This window comes from Zootoca vivipara, chromosome 10, assembly GCF_965207765.1.
Source record: "Zootoca vivipara chromosome 10, rZooViv2.hap1.1, whole genome shotgun sequence".
NCBI lineage: Eukaryota > Metazoa > Chordata > Lepidosauria > Squamata > Lacertidae > Zootoca > Zootoca vivipara.
In genome coordinates, this window is record NC_142593.1 from 41,032,017 (window position 1) to 41,050,392 (window position 18,376).

The following is an 18,376-nucleotide window of genomic DNA, read 5'->3' on the forward strand; positions in this document are numbered from 1 at the left end:
CTATAAACAACTGTACATACCATATGTGATGTAATAAGATAGTGGATCTCATGCCATAGTAGTAGTTGCAATAAACAGCAACTGTTGCAATGTGGGGTTATATGGACAGGCACAGTATTGATTTTAGTTACAGGTGTTGGCAATCCACAGATACAAAATTTCTTTCTTAAAGTGACCCATTTGGCACAGCAGAAGTACAGTGGTACCTCTACCTACGAATTTAATGCGTTCCAAATGCACATTCGTAAGTCGAAAAAATTTGTAAGTAGAATCCCATAGGAATGCATTGGGAGAAAAAATTCATTAAAGCAACCCTATCTAAACCGCATCCAAGATGGCGGACAGAGCTCCATTCGTAAGTAGAAACATTCGTAAGTAGAGTTATTTGTAAGTAGAGGTACCACTGTAAAACAAACTTAATCCATGCTCAGGTGTTCTACATGTGAACATTTATACAAACTCATACACAACTATAATCAATTTTCGTTGAACTCTATAAGTTATTTGATATGATATAGTGAACAATATATTTTATTTATGTAAGAGCACAGCCGGTTACGTCTTGTGTGTTTGTTGACTATATTTCTAAATGCATAAATAATACAGAAAGCAGGGTTTAAATTGCAGTTAAGTGATCAGGGCTAAGATTGCATCATGCACTTGAAATGCTTATCGATTGATCTGAAATATTTATTTACCACCTTTCTACTTTGTTTTAAAGTGCTCAAGGCAAGTTATTTCCTTTCTTATCCTAGTCTGATTCAGGTAAAGGTAAAGGGACCCCTGACCATTAGGTCCAGTCGTGACCGACTCTGGGGTTGCGCGCTCATCTCGCATTATTGGCCAAGGGAGCCAGCGTATAGCTTCCAGGTCATGTGGCTAGCATGACAAAGCCATTTCTGGTGAACCAGAGCAGCACATGGAAATGCCGTTTACCTTCCCGCTGTAGTGGTTCCTATTTATCTACTTGCATTTTGACGTGCTTTCGAACTGCTAGGTTGGCAGGAGCTGGGACCAAGCAACGGGAGCTCACCCCGACCTTCTGATCAGCAAGCCCTAGGCTCAGTGGTTTAACCACAGCGCCACCTGGGTCCCAGTCTGATTCAGATGCAATGCTAAACTATGACTTAGTGTAGGAGGTAGGCAACTTTGAAGATCTATTTCTTTTAAAGGCAAGGTGTCTGATCCCAAGAGTTGCCTCGTATCTATATCTGTGTTTCATGCATGCAGTTAGTTTAGGCTGCAATCTTACCTAGGAGTAAGACCCATTGAACCCAGTAGGACCTACTCCTGATTAGAAATTGTTGTGCTTATGCTGTTTGTTATCTTTTTCTTAACGCATTTCCTAATTCATTGGAATAATTAAAACTATATCCTTTTTTCTGTAGGTGAGAATCAATCTTGGAGCAGGAGAACAAGTCCTCCGTTCCCAAGGAAGTTCCCAGCTGAATGATTTAAAGCGGCACCTAATAGAAGTCCATTGTGAAAGAGATAATGTTATACTTGTGACTAACAAAAATGATCAAGCTGCCACAAAATTGCCCGGTGTCCTGTTTGAACTAAACTTTCAACACGGCCTCTATGTTGGCGGAAGTGGTGACCTTGATGTTCCGTACCTCAATGGCGCACAAACAAATTTCCGGGGATGCATTGAAGATGTGATATTTAACCAGCATGACATCCTGTCATCCCTGAGACCGTCTCCTAGGTTTAAAAATGTGCACGAAGTGTCACTGGGCTGCAGTGATGAATTTTTTGCAGGTGAAGAGGAACCTATTAGTTTCTTTAGCTCCAAGTCGTATGTTTCTTTTCCACCTTGGAACACCCAGACTGAAAGAGTCTTTGAGTGTACAGTGCAGACCACAGCTCAGAGAGGCTTGCTGCTGTACAGTTCCGGTCCAGCAGGAGACTTCGTTGGAATGGAAATTGAAAATGGTCTAATTAAAGCTCATCTTGGAAAGGGAAAGAACAGATTTCAGCTTTCTTCCCTTAGCCCTGTCAATGATAGCCAGTGGCACTCTGTCAAACTGAAAATCTCTGCAAAATATATTGAACTCCTGCTAGGCGAGGAAACAGTGAAAAAATCATTACCCTCGCACACTAAGCTTCCTGTCCTCAAGGAGGCCTTTTATATAGGTGGAGTAAATGATATTATCCGTGCCACAGTGCTGAAGCTGGGGTTAACCTCACTTTCTGGGAGATATGCTCAAGGGGGGTCATTCAGAGGCTGCTTGAGAGATTTGAAAATTAACTCAGAAAGGAAATCCTTGAAGGATGTTCTTGTGACTAAGGATATTTCACCAGGATGCAAAACCAAGAGCGCCTTTAGTACAAATCCTGTTGTAGCGCCTGAAAAACAACCTGTTGGAACAGCAGCTTCCATGTCTGCTGTCAGTGCCGTAGCATCCAAACTCCATGGGAAAGAGAGTCACGGCCACTTTGTAGTTGTAAACAACTTGATTGTTCCAGAGGGTGGGCAAGCAGCGCTTGAATCTAAGCACATTAAAGTCAATGTCGAATTCAAGAAATTAGGGATTCGGCAGTCGCAAATCCTTTTTAAAGTTAAAGACCAGCCATCTCATGGCTATTTGAGGTTGGATGTCGAGTCAGAGCAGGAAGAATCTACGTTCACCATGCTAGATTTATGGCAAGGCAGAGTTCTGTATGTCCACGATGGCTCTGAGGAAAGCTACGACTATTTCACTTTCTCAGTTTCTACGAGCAGTAAAAAAGAGATGCCTCCATATTTGCAAGGAAACAAGAACTACATGTTCACCATTACGGTGAAGCCAATAAATGATGCTCCAGAGCTCACACTCCCCAATGGGAACTTGTTTCTTCTCCTTGAGCATTCGAAGAAATGCCTGGGTGTAGATTCAATAAATATTTTGGATGATGATACAAGTGCTGCAGATCTCAGTATTGCAGTCCTGAATGCAGATGCTGGATTTCTAGAAAATTCCAAGATGCCTGGCAAGGCCATTACTGCCTTTCCTTACAAAGACTTACAAAATGGCAATGTTTTCTTTGTCCACTCTGGAGCCAAGAACTCCAGGATTGTTCTACGAGCGAGTGATGGGGGGAAAGTCAGCAACACAGTTGTGTTGCGTGTCGTGGCAGTTCCTTTGGAGTATAAGTTGGTCAACAACACAGGGGTGGATACACTACAAGGCGAAGCAGCTTTGATCAGACCCAGTAATCTAGCCATCGAAACAAATGCCTTCCAACAAGAGCTAGATATACGATACGAGATCACAGAGCCACCCCGTTATGGAGAAATTCAGAGACAGCAAGCCGGTGGAGAATGGAAAGAGGCAAACTCTTTTTCTCAACGCTCCATTGAACGTGGCCGCGTGAGATATGCTTCCACCTTCAAAGAAATTCTGCAAGATAATCCCCTTGAACACTTTAAATTTAAAGTTAGCATTGGCAGCAAAAGAAGTGAAGAGTTTCTGTTCCCGGTCACGGTGAAATGGTTGAGGTACAATTTATTGAGACATGTGCCACTGGTCATTGACAAATCAAAGAGGGAGTACCTTAGCTCAGATCATCTTCTTGCTGTGATAGGAAAAGTAGAAGTGCCAGGAAATGAACTTTTTTACAAATTGCAGTCCTTGCCCGAGAAAGGAAACCTTCTGCTTTATAACACACATTTGCAAATAAATTCAACATTTAGCCAGCAGGACATTTCTGATTATAATGTAGAATATCAGTTAACCGAGAGGCCCCGCGAAGAAACGGAAGACTCGTTTCAGTTCTTAATTTCTACAAAATACGTGGAATCAAATATCTATGATTTCAAAATCAGCATTAAAGCAGACCCACGAAACATTATTTTGACGAACAATGGCCTCACTGTTACTGAGGGTGAAGGGAAACTGATCACGAAATCAGAACTATTTGCACAAACCTTTGCCAATAAGACCTTCCAGTATAAAGTTACAAAGAGTCCGTGTCATGGAAAGTTGATGCTTATTAATCTTTCAGATTCCCAGGAAAGTAACCATAACATCAGCAGTTTCACAGATCTGGATATAGTTGGTAGATATCTTATGTATGTACACGATGATTCTGAGACGCAGTATGATGAAATCCATATCACAGCAACTGCCAAGGAGTCGGAGGAACAGGTGAGCTCGGACCCGGAAATGGAACCCCCTTTATCGGCAGAGATCAAATTTAACATTTCTGTCCAGCTGAAAAATGATGAGAAACCACTTCGTGTCATAGATAAGGTATTTCATGTTGTTAAGAATGGAAGGAAACTGCTCACCTTGGCTGACCTTTGCTACCATGATCCCGATACTGATTTTGATGATAACCAGTTATTGTACACCAGGCGTGGCATTCCTAATGGAGACTTGGTTTTTGTCAATGAAACATCTCATAGGCTGTATCAGTTCAAGCAAGAGGACCTGGCACAAAGGCGAGTCCTGTTTCTGCACCGTGGGGCAGACTACGGACGCTTTGTGCTGTTTGTAACTGATGGGAAGCACTATACTTCCTCACTTCTCGAAGTAAGTGCTTCCGACCCTTACGTCCGTCTAGCAAACAACACTGGGTTATTGATCCAGAAAGGACGAGAGGGAGTGATCACTACAGCTAACTTGAGCGCTGCCACGAACCAAGATATTAGAAGTGAACACGAAATTACGTTTGAGGTCTCTTTACCTCCAAAGTATGGACAGGTCTTGGTAAATGATTTAGCAGTGGGCACTTTCAGTCAGCATGACCTCAAAGTAAGGCGTGTGACGTATAGACATGACGATAGTAACAATTTGGTTGACACGTTTAACTTTACAGTTTATGCTCAAGGTGTCCAGTTGGACGCCGAAATGAACATCCGTATATTCTTGGAAAGTCACCAGCGTCCGCCAGTGATCGTAAATAACGGCAGACTTTTGGTTGAGGAAGGGAAACCAGTCAAGATCACTAAAGGAACATTGCTGGTAAGCTGAAGTTGTCTAATCATTTTAACAATATATTTTGCAGCCCAGTGTCAGGTGGCAGAGGAACCAACCCCCTACGGCAGGTTGCCAGGAACTGATAAGACAAGGAATAGTCCTTACCGGCTGCTTTTTATTCAATATTTACAGAGAGAGACTTGGAATGCAGCCTCTTGGAGTAATGGTGTTGTCCCAAGTGACTCTCCACCCCCTTTTCCTCCCACTTCCTCATTCGTCACCTTTTCCCCTATGGGTGGCGCTGAGGGCCCTTTGCTTCTGAGCCCTTTGCTCTACTACTTTCAAGGCTTGCCGGGTTCTTGGAGGGAGGGTCAGGAATGCTTTCTAAAAACGCTGAGTTCACCAGCTGCCGCCCCCCTGGTGCTGCTTCTTCCTCCTCCTCTCCCATTATTTTCCAGCTTTCCCCCTCATATGCCTCTGAGCCGTGACCTCCCTCAAACCCCTGTTGTCATTCTGAACTGTCTTCTTCTCTGGAAGTGTCAGGCTGGGGAGGCGGTCTCCACCATTCCTCCTCTGCCCAGTCCCTGATAACCAGAGGGTTAGCCAAGCGGAAATGTCACCTATTAGTTGAAAAAAAGGTTCCTGCCCCTGTTATTAGTAGGAGTGATGCTTCTTGTCTTAATGCTCACTATTTTGCAAGCATTGGTGTTTGAGCTCTTGAGTGAAAGATTGTATGGTCCATTTTTAAAATACTTTGGGGTTGTTGTTGTTGTTGTTTTAAAGGCAGAGCAAGCATAGTTCAGTGGCTGAGTACATGGTATTTGGATCTCGCACAGCAGGGCTGGAGAAAGGAGCCCGGAAAGGAAACCCTCAGAGTGGACAGCACTGGGCTGCAGGGACCAAAAGTCTGACTCCGTATATGTCAGCTTCATACATTTGTATTCTGGGCCAGAATGCAGATTATATGCATGCATAGTTTAGCAACAGCTGCCCAAACGGTGCTGTGTGTCTACCCTACCAACTGTCCACCAGCGAGCAGCTTTTACAAAGAGCCTTGGACAGACTCAGTGAATAATCCCATAGATGGAGTTTTGTGTTGCACTTTTTAAGGATTAAATGTGAAAACTGTTTTAAAAGAAAGAAGGTGGTTCTTCTATGCTTTTAATGAACTGTACGTGTACTTTTCAAGGTTGTGCATGAAAACAGTTTGCCATCAGAGATAGAGTTCAACGTAAGGTCATCTCCAATGTATGGGTACCTTCGGAAGTTTGCATCAGAGGAAGGCTACCTCGGAGCAGAAGAAAATCCAGTTTTGTCCTTCACCCAGGAAGATATCAGTGATGGTAACATCCAATATGTGCAGACTGTCTCCGGCCAACTCCAAGACTGGCTTTCCTTGGACGTGACCAATGGAATTCGGGGAGTCAGTGGAATAGAAATTGCTGTGGACATCATTCCAAAAGTGATCCCATTAGAAGTACACAACTTCACAGTCACCGAAGGGGGTTCAAAAGTCCTGGATGAAGATGTTATAAAAATCCCTAATAGCTATTTTGCAGGGCTCAAATGTGAATTTGGTTTGATTGAGCCACCGAAACATGGGAGGATTGCAAACTCTAACTTTCCTGGAATGGCACTGGATAAATTTACCAGAAAACAGGTGAGATTACTGAAAACACAATTCTGTTTTAAATTATTGTTTAAAAAGCAGTGCAGATTATTATTACTGTATTATTACTGTATAACTGGGAGTAGTCAATATTCCATTGATCTGGACAGTATGTTGCTTCTGATAATAAGAAAACTCCCAGATTTTAAACAGTCTTCCATGTCTTCCATTCTTGTATATTGTATTGTTTATTGCATATAAAACAGGACAAGAATGATGTGATAAGTAACATGACAGTTATTTAGGACATGTAGTGGTTGAATCCTTGCAGTTTGATTTTTGGAACAGGCTAGATTCTTAATTTGGTTACTCTCCCTTTTCAGCTAGAACAAGGATTCATCTTTTATAATCATGATGATAGCGAACAGCTACTTGACAATTTTACCATCATAGCAAACAGCACAGAACTGTGGAAGCAAAGCTTGCCTCAAATGATATTTGTGACTATTTCACCCATAAATGATGAACCCCCTGTTATAACACGAAACAAAATACTTCGGGTAAGACCTGCATTATTTCCAAGTTTTTCATCTGGGTTAATTGTGCCTTATTTCTGTAAAAGACAGCATGCACAGCTAGAACTGAAAAGGTTGTCCTAAATTCTGTAGAATTACCTTAAATGTGTGAAAAACATTGGTTTGTATCCAGTTAAGTTTTATTCAGATTGGAACCATTGAAATTAAGGAACCTAATTTAGGCCCCATCTGCACAACACATCTAAAGCCGTTTCATACCACTTTAAACAGCCATGACAGCCCCTAAAGAATCATGGGAACTGCAGTTTGCTAAGGGTGGTGAGAGTTGTTAGGAGACCTCACAGAACTATTATTCCCAGACTAACCTGGAAAGAGGGATTGAGTGTTAAATCATGCCATGCTTTAAAATGCTTCTCCATATTTAATACCCCACCCCCTGGTATTCAGTGTATTTGCCCTATCATTTCTTCACAACGTTTGTAACCCTCCCCTGAGTTATTTCAAACTTGTGCAATGTGCTCTTTGATATTCTGAAGGAGTGGTTAGTTCAGCAACGATCAGTCATTTTGACAATTTACCATTTGAAACTTTCTTCACCTTTTCCTTTTTGGAGGAATAATCCATCTGAGTGGATGATTCACGAGCCCTTTTTAATCAAAAGATTAATCACATGTTCATGATTGGCCTCTTGGGGAGTGATATACGGCATGTGGCTTCTGTTTTGGATTATTAAGCCTTTGAATATATTCTTAGTGGAAATGGTCTCCTATATCCTGCCTGTTTCAAGTTAGCAGGAATGCAATTTCATCTAGATGGCAACGACTTGGATCCCCACTAGCCTTTCCTGAGTGCAAGGCCTCCTTCCATTCCTGGAGGAAACTGGGACCCTGTTTCTCTGCTAGAGAAACTAGGGGTAGTGCAACATTTCCCACTGATCTCCCTTCCCCATCCAAATCATCTGCTTTGCGTGCAGAAGATCCCAAGTTCAATCCCCGGCATCTGCAGGTAGGGCAAGGAATGTTCCTTCCCTGAAAATCTTAGAGAGCTGCTGCCATTCAGCTAATTGGACCAATGGTCTGTCTGCCCCAGTATAAGAGAGCTTCCTATGCTCTTATGTCGCACACTACTCCAGAAAGTTCCCCAACCTTCCAGAACAGATTTTCAAGAAGCCACAGGAAGCAGAGGGGAGGGAAGATCTGCTGCTTCCCATTCACTTAGTTAGGATCTAAGGTGGCCATCATTTCAAGCATAGGTACAGATGTTCACCAGTAGTGCAGTAGTATATCTGTATAACCACAAGGGGGCCATGTTTTCATTTTTGTGGAAGCTTCTCCAGTCATCAAAAAACAGAATCATGGAATTGTAATGTGAGAAGGTGCCCTGACGATGGTTCGTACCATTTTAGTATTTAATTTAATTGTACAGCAGTGAGGCCGAAACACCCCCCCACCCCGATCTAGAAACATCCCCATGGAAGCAGATTCAGTTCAAAGCAGGTGACTTTTTTTAGAAGTAATGTTTAGAATTTAAAGAATAAATAGACGGAATTAAATGGTTGTGGGTACACTTTTGAGCTTTGGATATCCACGAACTCTAACAATCCCTCGTATGGCGGCATAATTTATTCCTTTCCCCCCAGATTCACTCAAGTAAAAAAGAGAGAAAAGAATCTGGTATTATATTTGTAGAATGTGTTCAGACAAAACTAGGAAAACAGATAATGATACTTTTTCGGAATGCCCTGAAATTTATGGGCTGGGCCATGAGGAAGGTAGTAATGTAAAGATTGGGAATATCAGCAGTCCACAAATTGTTGGGCTCCCCCAGTCCCAGCAGGCATGGACAATTACAGCCCCGCAAACTCTGGACGGCCACAGATTCGCCAGCCCTGCTTAAAACTTGTTGAAATCAGGACTCAATCATAAAATAAATAAATGTCCCATTGATTTACTCAGAACAGACCTGTTGAAATTAATGCACCTAACAGCCATTTATTTCCATGGGTCTCCTTGGAGTAAGACATTGTTGACTATGACCTATGTAACAGAATACAACAATAATACTGATGAAATCAAATCAGTAGCAATGGAGGGAGGAGTTATGTTTGGTTGGTAACCACTGTAATACTGTAGCAACACCTTTCCAGGATTTGTGGAGATGGTAGACACCCGCTGTGGTCCCAGAGTTACGTTACAATAGAAAAATTCAATATTAAAATCATTTAATCATTTTGAAGACATTGAGGTTTTTAAATTTTCTCTGGGCCCAGGAAGGCAGGAAGCTGGAGAATTAATTTTAATTTTGCAAAACTGGATCATTTCTTATGGCAAGGGGTTCTTATTTGCTTTCCGTCGAGAAGGGTTGCAACTAGACACAATAACCTGCATTCTTTTTTCTTTTCTTTTTTGAGGTGGGGCTACTTTATTGACTTACTCTAAATACATATTCTAGTGATCCCATTTCACAATGACAGTATCTGTTTTCCCTTAGCAGAGGCATCATCAGGTATCGCTTGACGTGGTGGCTGTGTTTCTATTGAATTCTACACGAGAATTAATTTTGTCAAAGATTGCTGTTGTTCTTTTAAATATTACATGAAACCTTATTGCCCAACAGCAGCTTAGAATATGACGCGTTCCTTTGTGACAACGAAGGGGCTACAATAAAATGTGAAATTATAAGTAGGTACAAATGGTGAAAGGCGAAAGAGAGAGACATTAGCCTTTTCATGAAACTGCCGTGCCCTGTATCAATATGTGAGCAGACCCACATCGATTAGTTCTGCCTCTGACATCATGGATACCAGATTACCTCTCACCCAATATCTGTACATCTAATGTGAATGTCGGGTGGCGCAAGCCAGCTTACATGATATAGCCCCCTCTCACCCATTGATGCAGCCCAGGAGCATTTCTTGTGAATGGTGCTATTGGGAGTGGGGTGTCTTTTCTCAGTCGTTAGCATCATTCATTTTCTTTTGCAATGCCTGCATTTGTTCTGAAATGTTGCGGCTAGAATACATGTAACTGTGAGAGCAAGGGCAGTCATTTGCATTTCTCAAATCGCAGCCCCTGTTTCCATCCCAGGCCCCCACCACCAGCGACGGGAATTTCCGAAACAGTGTGTGATAACAACATACTGATGGGACAGTCAATCCCCAGGTTTCTCTTCTGGGTTTATCCTTATATATTTATAACCACAGCAACAATATTTAGTCAATTGATCAGCGTAATTGATTAAAAGGGACGCAGGTGGCGCTGTGGTCTAAACCACAGGGTCTAGGGCTTGCCAATCAGAAGGTCGGCGGTTCGAATCCCCGCGATGGGATGAGCTCCTTGTTGCTCGGTCCCTGCTCCTGCCAACCTAGCAGTTCGAAAGCACGTCAAAGTGCAAGTAGATAAATAGGTACCACTCCAGCGGGAAGGTAAGCGGTGTTTCCTTGCGCTGCTCTGGTTCGCCAGAAGCAGCTTAGCCATGCTGGCCACATGACCTGGTATCTGTACGCCGGCTCCCTCGGCCAGTAAAGCGAGATGAGCGCCGCAACCCCAGAGTCGTCCGCAACTGGACCTAATGGTCAGGGGTACCTTTACCTTTACCTAATTGATTAAAAACAATATGAGGGAATTGTGCAGAAGTAGAGACTTTGATACTGTCCCAGGAGAAGATTATCTTGGAGGTCCAGAAATAGGTGTGAGCAAGACCCCCTAGCATGAAGCAAGTTTCCGTGACTGTTATACCAGTGACGTGGAAGAGACTGGGGGTCGGGGAGGTGGTGAAGAGCTGAAAATCTGTGTTGCAAGCAGTACTGAAAAGGACCATAGCAAGCCTGCTACTGAGCTAGAAAGCAGACCTACTAAATAGGGAAGCCAAGGTCTAGTTTGGCAGATATTTAGCTCTCTGAGGCATTGCAGAAATGCTAAAGTGCTAAGTAGGCTCAGAGTAGTCTTATAAGAAAGGAAGTTTGCCCCACATTTTTAATGAACTAAAAACATGGCCCTAATTATAATAGGGCAGCAGATTGTATTTTATCTTTTAAAGTAATATTTACTGTGAGTATGTATAAAGATGTTAAGTGTTGAATGAGGGAGGTATTGTTTCCTGTGCATGAGAAAATGGGATTTGATTTATTAAATCTGCGCAAATGTTTGCATTAGAAAAACAATAGTTATAAAGAAGAAAACCATACTTTGCTGTTAGATGATGCACACAGAAGACGTCACCTTAGAAGAAGCATTCTCCCATCTTTCTCACACAGAAAGGAATACCTCTTTGGGAATGACATACATATATGCAGTTTTAAAAAGTTAATTAAAATCTGCTGCCCCCATTTCCCCCCCAGTCAATCAAAAGTAACATCTCCAAAGAGCCATTATGAGCTGACTTGTCAAATAGTAATGAGGTGGCCTTTCTTTTTTAAGCCAGCTTTGTTATTTGCTCTTTGATGTTGCAGACACTTTTCCATAATTGTCACACAGCTGCTGCTAGATGGAGCCAGCTTCATTGTGTGGCAGGGAAAAAATGCCACAAACTGGAGAACAGAGCAGCCTCCGAAAAAACCAGAAATTAGTCATGTCTGATGAGTATGCATTTACGACTTATACTAGGCTTAGCGGATTGGTTAAAGAGCAGTTTGGGGGGTGGGTCAAGAGAGCTTGCAGAATAGCAGGCAGAATACCTGGCCCAGAGGGGTAACTTCTTTTAATCCGCTGCATCAAGAGCAACAAAAAGTTGTGGCACCTTAAAGACTAACAGATTTATTGTCGCATAAGCATGTGTGTATGTTTCTTTTTCCCTTTTCCCTTTTACTATCTTGCGGCCATGTGCATGTTGCAAGCGGATATCCAAGGTATTATTGCTTCTGGCATTCTTCCAATCCATTTTCTCCTGGCGCCTTTCTTTTGACCCAGACTGTGAGGTGCAGAGCATCAGCATTAGCCCATCTATTTCCCTGTTTGTTTCAGTCATAGATTCGCCTGCAGTTCTAGACTTCAATGAAACACTGCTGCTATTGAGATAGGTGTCGAGACAGAGTGAGTCACGCAGACTATCTTCGTAAGCATTCAGCTGCTCTCAGGCTATACACAATTCCTTGTCCTACTGGTTCAATATCTTATTTAAGTCTTTGTAGTTTGAAATGATTTTAATGATGGACCTTCCTAGGTCTTGCCAACCTGCCTGCTTTAGTTGCAAAGCTATACATTTAACCACTTGGGGTAACCGGAATCAATTTGTGTAATTATTTCCTGTTTTTCTCTTGTGTGTGTGTGGTTTTGTTTTTTTAAGGTCTGGGTAGGATCAGTCACTGAAATAACTGTGAATGACCTCTGTGCAGAAGATAAAGATTCTTCTCCCGCAGAACTCTTGTACTCTATTTCTCCTCCAAGCAATGGTCACTTGGCACTCAAGTCTTCTCCAAACAAAAGTACCCTTAATTTTACCCAAGCTCATATTGAGGAAGGACAGTTAGTGTTTGTCCATAATGGTATGTCATGTTCATGTATCAGCTGTTGAGTGTTGTGATTTATTTTTTTGGATAGATTTCTTACATTTTAGTTCATTTAAGGATGCCGGTATAACCCAACATAATATAGGACAGCCTTGGCAAATCTGGTGCCCTCCAGATGTTTCGAACCACAGCTCCCATCAGCCCAAGCCAACATTGATGTCAGATGAAAATACATACGAACAACTCAGAAATCAGGAAGCTAAATTTTAAGACAAGTAAAAACCCCATGGAATTTATTCTGTCCATATTCCATTGATATGAAAGTGGGATATGGGAGGAGCAATGGTATACTATATGACGCTTCTCAATCACTTTACAAAGATTGCTCAATTTTTCTTTTTTTCTTTTGCAAGGCTAACAATTCCAGAAGAATAAGGGTGCTAAATGAAAAGTGTAGCCGTGACTTGCTACCACCCAAGTCATGCAAACCAGACCTCCATCACCCATCCCAGTTTGCATATAAGTGCTAAACCAAACCATGGCATAGTGTGACCGTGTGAGCGTGAAAGGTTTTGGAGAGGACATCCCTGCTACTTTGCTCTGCTTCCAGTTCTGGTACTGTTGTGAAGCTGTGAGTTAAGCCATAGGTTGGCTTTGCTTGTTGTCTGAACTCAAGCTCATGGTTTGTCTCCTCCAGACAAAACAAGATTGATAGGCAAGGCTTGTTTATGGTTTCCAGCTTGCGGTTTGGCTGGAAGAGACCAACTGCAACTCTGGGTTTGGATGACAAACGAAGGCAAGCACGGCTTCTCTTTCTGCAATCCATCAGGATGAGCAAAGTCGCCATGATCTCTTCAGAAGCCCACATTCTTGTGCATATGTGTAAGCCATGGTTTGGCCTAGCATTACGTGGAAACTGAGCCATTGTCTGTCCCTTTTCTATTGGATCTCTTTTGAATTCTGGACGCTTCTGATGCATTATGAACTAATCCCACCTTCTGTAGATAATGCCACAATATTTTGTTTTGTTTACTCCACTGAGTAGTAAGTAGAGTCCATCACCCACTCAGATCTTTCACTTTGATATGGACACCAGAACATACGTCCACACGTCATGATAAACCATAGTTAATAAAACACAAAAAATACATTTCCTGGAGGTATGTCTCCCTCCACTAATATGTGGAGGAAACGAATTGTGTTCACTGGCTTATCATTATGACCAAACAAGGCATTTTGGTTTGGTTTGCTTGCAACAAATGAAAACCAGCAAGTCAAAAACAAGCCTTAGCTACTTATCATGGTTTGTTGACAGTAAAACAAATCACAATTCATGGTTCAGATAACGATTAACTGGGGATCGTGGTTTGTTTCATCGGTATGCTACAGGGAGGAACAAACATACCAGAAAGGAGCAATTGTGGCAAACCATCAATTATGGCTTACCATGATATGTGAACAAATCTGCTGACTGAAAATACTGAAGTTCAGATTTTAAAAAAAAGAATTAAAAGGATTCCATTGTATCCAAGGTCCACTTGTAGATACAAAGATTGTCTGTACATAGAAGCCTATCATAGTCATTCCAGATTTATATTTTTTTTCTTAGTTACTTAGTTTTACCACATACTGTCAGATGTTTCTGGATAATTTTTGTTGTTATAAGAATCTATCCATCTTCCCTCAGGGGCCATGTCTGGAGGCTTCAATTTTCAAGTGACAGATGGTCTAAACTTTGCACCTCGACAAATTTTTAGCATCACAGCTCGAACTCTGGTTATTCGCTTAGAAAATAACAATGGACTAGCTGTCTTTCCAGGTGAGACTTTATATTTTCATTTTTAAATATCCAGGAAATAAGAATAAACTCTGGGGCTATGGAATGTCTAACCCAATATTCAGTGTTTAGCTCTTTCTTTATGAGAAAGGAAAAAAGGTTTGGGGTGTTGCAAACATGGAGCTCCCACACCATGTTATGAAGCAGGAAGCTGCTTTGCATCAAGCCAGCCCATTGGTCCAACCTGTTCAGTATTGCTTGCTCTGATTGGCAGTAGCTCACAAGAGTTTCAGAAAGGAGTGTTTACCAGCTGCAGCTGGAAATGTCAGGGATTGGACCTGGGGCCGTTTATATGCAAAGCATGTGCTTCACTGAGCTATAGCCTGCCCCTAAGCTGGGGGTTAAGGGCCTGTGGTCCTCCAGATGTTGATGGACTACAACTCCCATAATCCCTCACCATTGACCATGTTGGCTGGGGCTGCTGGGAGCTGGAACCGAAGAACCTTTGAAGTATCACAGGTTTCCCATCCCTGCCTTACCCAACCTAGTGTCCTCCAGAAATTGGACTCCCAGCTCTCGTCAGCCCCATCCAGCTTAGGCTATAGTCAGATATAATGGGAGTTGTAGTTCAAGCCATCTGGAGGCACCAAGCTGGGGAAGGCTGACTTTAGGTCAACAATAATTAATATATGGTAATAGTTAGTCATATGCACATTCACTCAAGTCACGTATGAACTCTCTCAAAGACTATATATTGTCAGACCCTGGGATGCTGTTAACGTGAGACATTCTGCGTGCAAAAGGAGTTGTCTGCTACTATATTTGCATTCTTTCCCATTATGAATCCTAAATCTTGGAAGCAGAGGAATATATGAAATTCACACACACACAATTTTTTAAAAAACTTATTTTGCATAATTCAGTATGCTTGCAACATTTGGGTTTTACTTTGTTTCAGCATATTTTTATTTTTATATTTATTTTATTTACAACATTTGCACAATTCACAATAACTTAATGTTCTCTGGGTGCTGAACAGTAAAAACTACAAACCATGAAAATAAAATGCAGAGCTGCTCATAATGAGCTGATTTAACAAAAGAAGCAAAGCATGAAACTTGGGTTTCAGTCCGAATAAATGTGATCGTAATAAGCTGCATGGGTAAGGCTTTTAAAATCTAAACCCCTGTCCCCGAAGTTGCTTTTGGTCTTCCGAGATAGCTTCAGGCACTAGCTTTTATAGGGATTTTTTATGGTAAGCCAAAGATAATTATAAGCAAACTATTCCTGGTGCAGTTTTGAAGGAGCCGTTCCACTATTCCACTTTTCCCATATGAGAAAAGTAATGCATCTCTCCATACATTTAGCTCTGCTCTGCTAGGGCTGCAATAACTGCCAAGATTTTCTCTTGAGCACTTTTTGAGTTAGAAAAGTGCTCATATAAATTAAACACAGCTTTGGCTACTTTGATCCACCTCTCAGTTGTCCTGCATTTCTCAGGCCAGGCTCTGCCAACCTGGCACCTTCTAGATGTTTTGGACTACAACTCCCATCACCTCCTGCCTGCCCACTCTTGGTTGTTGTAGTCCAAAAGTTGACAAAAGCTGTCTTAAGCTTTCTTGCAGTCTTCCTTTCACCCTGTTTTTGCTCAATTGTTATTTAAAAAAATTGAAAGTCTCTCAAATATTGAAACAAAAAATGTGCTGATGTGTTTCTATCATAGTTCAGGTTCACTTTTAAAATCTCCTTTATATATTCATCTGGATATCTGGATAACTCCACATTTTTGAACGCTATCCCAAATGAGAACAGTTCCATAAAATTGGGCCCACATTACTGGGCACATGCTTCCTCGTGAATATGAGCCATAGATCTTAGCCACAGGGAACCAGTAACAGTGACCTCCTGAAAACCTCAGTGACTGGGCAAGAATATCAGGGATCGGGCAGTCCTTGAGATGTCCTGGACCCAAGTTGTAAAGGGCCTTGTAGATTAATGCAAGAACCTTGAACCTGACCAGTAGCATATAGCGTTTTGCAGCAGCTGGAGGCTCTAGAGCAGACCCAGTGGTAGTTCCAGATAGTAGAGTACATTGCAATAATTGAGTCAATGGCACGGCTAGCCACTGGGGCTACCTGAGCCTCCAGTGATAAAGATAGATCCAGGAGCACCCCTAGACTCCAAACCTGTTCTTTCGGAGTGAGCACAGTCCCATCCAGAACAAGCAACGGGCCAATTTCTCGGACACAAGAGCCACCCCACCCAAACTGCCTCCATCTTCAAGCTCAGATTATCAGCCCTCATCCAGTCCATGATTGCACTCAAGCAACAGTCTCTAGATCACGCATAGCCTCTTCTAACTCAGATGTTATAGAGAAGTTGTGTGTCATAAGTATGCTGATGACACTTTGCTCCAGAACTCCTAATGACCACACCCAGTGGCTTCAGATGTAGGGAACAAGATTTCACCCTGCAGTACAGTATAATCCAAGGACCATGTTGGTGAGGCTGGTCCTTTTTTAAAAAAAATCCTGGTCTTTTTCTAAGTAGTTGAGGCTGGCATATGTAGTATCCCTTCCTTTTATCTTCATGCTAACCCTATGGTGTGGTCTTGGTTAAGTTGAGAGAAGGTTACTAGTCAAAGGTCATCCAGTGGCTATTATGGCTGAGCTCGCTAGTAAAACAAAGTTAACTGAACAACATCCCAAAGAACTGCCTGTTTCAAATATATACTTACATCTATGATTCTAAAATATATGATTCTGTGATACTGCCAATTTCAAGACAATGAAATGATTTGCAGTTCGTTTCTTATACTTGCGAAAGACTGACCTAGTAGTTTAAAAGATTTTTTTAAAAGCTTTCTTTATTCTTACTGTCCTTTCTGTAAGTTTGGGTGAGTTCCTGCTTGGCCTCTTTGACCCATTACATAATAGCCATCTGTTGAGTGCATGATGTAGCAACAAAAAAACGTTCACTTTTTAACCACATAAGCATGGACGTTATTATTGGTGAAATACATCATTGTGGATTGCAGACAATATTTTGCTGGAGCAATGCATCAGTTAGTTTTATTTTAATTACCTTGATTCTCCATCCCAAAATTGCATTTCTAAATTTCGGTTTAATGCCTTATAATTCTCGGTAGAAATAAAACAAGTTACTTAGTAGTTCTCCTGCTCATCAATTTCCCCTTAAACTTCTACAAATGAAGAGAGAACCTGTTCTGAACAGTAACAAAGAGCTGATTCAAACATGCAGAAATTATGGATGGTATTCAGTTAAGTTTGACTGAGAAGACACCCACTGAAATTAATGAGCTTAGTCATGTTCATTAATTGCAGTGGGTCTATTCTGAGTAAAACTTAGTTGACTACTGCCCTAACTGTTGAACAGTTCTTCCCAGACCATACTATTTCAGACTGCAAGTCCAATTGGCTTCTGTACGTGGAATTGGGAGGGACCACTGCCTTGTTCTTAGGTGGCAAAATGTCTAGGCCAGCCAATTACAATTGCACATTAAGCAATTTATATGGTAAAAAGGAAGCATCAAATATAGTGCTCAGTGCAATATTAATATACTGTTTATAATTATTCAGGTTCTAGGAAACCCATTACATCTCACCATCTAAAAGCTGTCACCAATGAAGTAGCTGAGTCGGAAAACAGAACTATACTATTTACTGTCGCAAAATCCCCGAAACTTGGAAGACTCATCAGTGTCTCTGGTAACAGCACACACAATATTACAAGTTTTACGCAATCTATGGTAAGAGTCCATTTTACTATGGGTGTCGGCAATATGGCTTTGTTACAAATACATCTCCGCTGTCCATTGTGTTTACATTCACAGAAAAATTTCTACCCCTTTCATTTGATCAATATGGGCAGAAGCTTGTTAGGGACAATATTATAGAGCAGGGATTCCCAAAGTGTGATCCATGGAATTCAGATGGTCTGTGGCTTGCCTGTGCAAATACAATTAAATATGACACAGTTGCTACAACTGGCAGAAGAATTACTAAGTGTTCCACCAAGACCCACAGCAATTTATGAATGGTTTTGGGGTGGGGGCATTTGGGAACCACTCTTATATGGTATGCT

The 18,376-nt window shown here is 41.7% G+C and overlaps 1 protein-coding gene across 4 annotated transcripts in view; it reads left to right on the plus strand.

The window, feature by feature from the left end:
- The window catches only part of LOC118077130 (chondroitin sulfate proteoglycan 4-like), a 38,431-nt gene that overhangs the window by 8,247 nt on the left and 11,808 nt on the right, over nt 1-18,376 (plus strand). For all 4 annotated transcript variants that reach the window (XM_035100539.3, XM_035100538.3, XM_088653238.1 and 1 more), the window contains 6 exons: nt 1,389-4,949; nt 6,094-6,564; nt 6,897-7,073; nt 12,333-12,531; nt 14,183-14,314; nt 17,872-18,041. In XM_035100539.3, the coding sequence (XP_034956430.1) occupies nt 1,389-4,949; nt 6,094-6,564; nt 6,897-7,073; nt 12,333-12,531; nt 14,183-14,314; nt 17,872-18,041 (4,710 nt within the window). The remainder of the gene's footprint in view (nt 1-1,388; nt 4,950-6,093; nt 6,565-6,896; nt 7,074-12,332; nt 12,532-14,182; nt 14,315-17,871; nt 18,042-18,376) is intronic.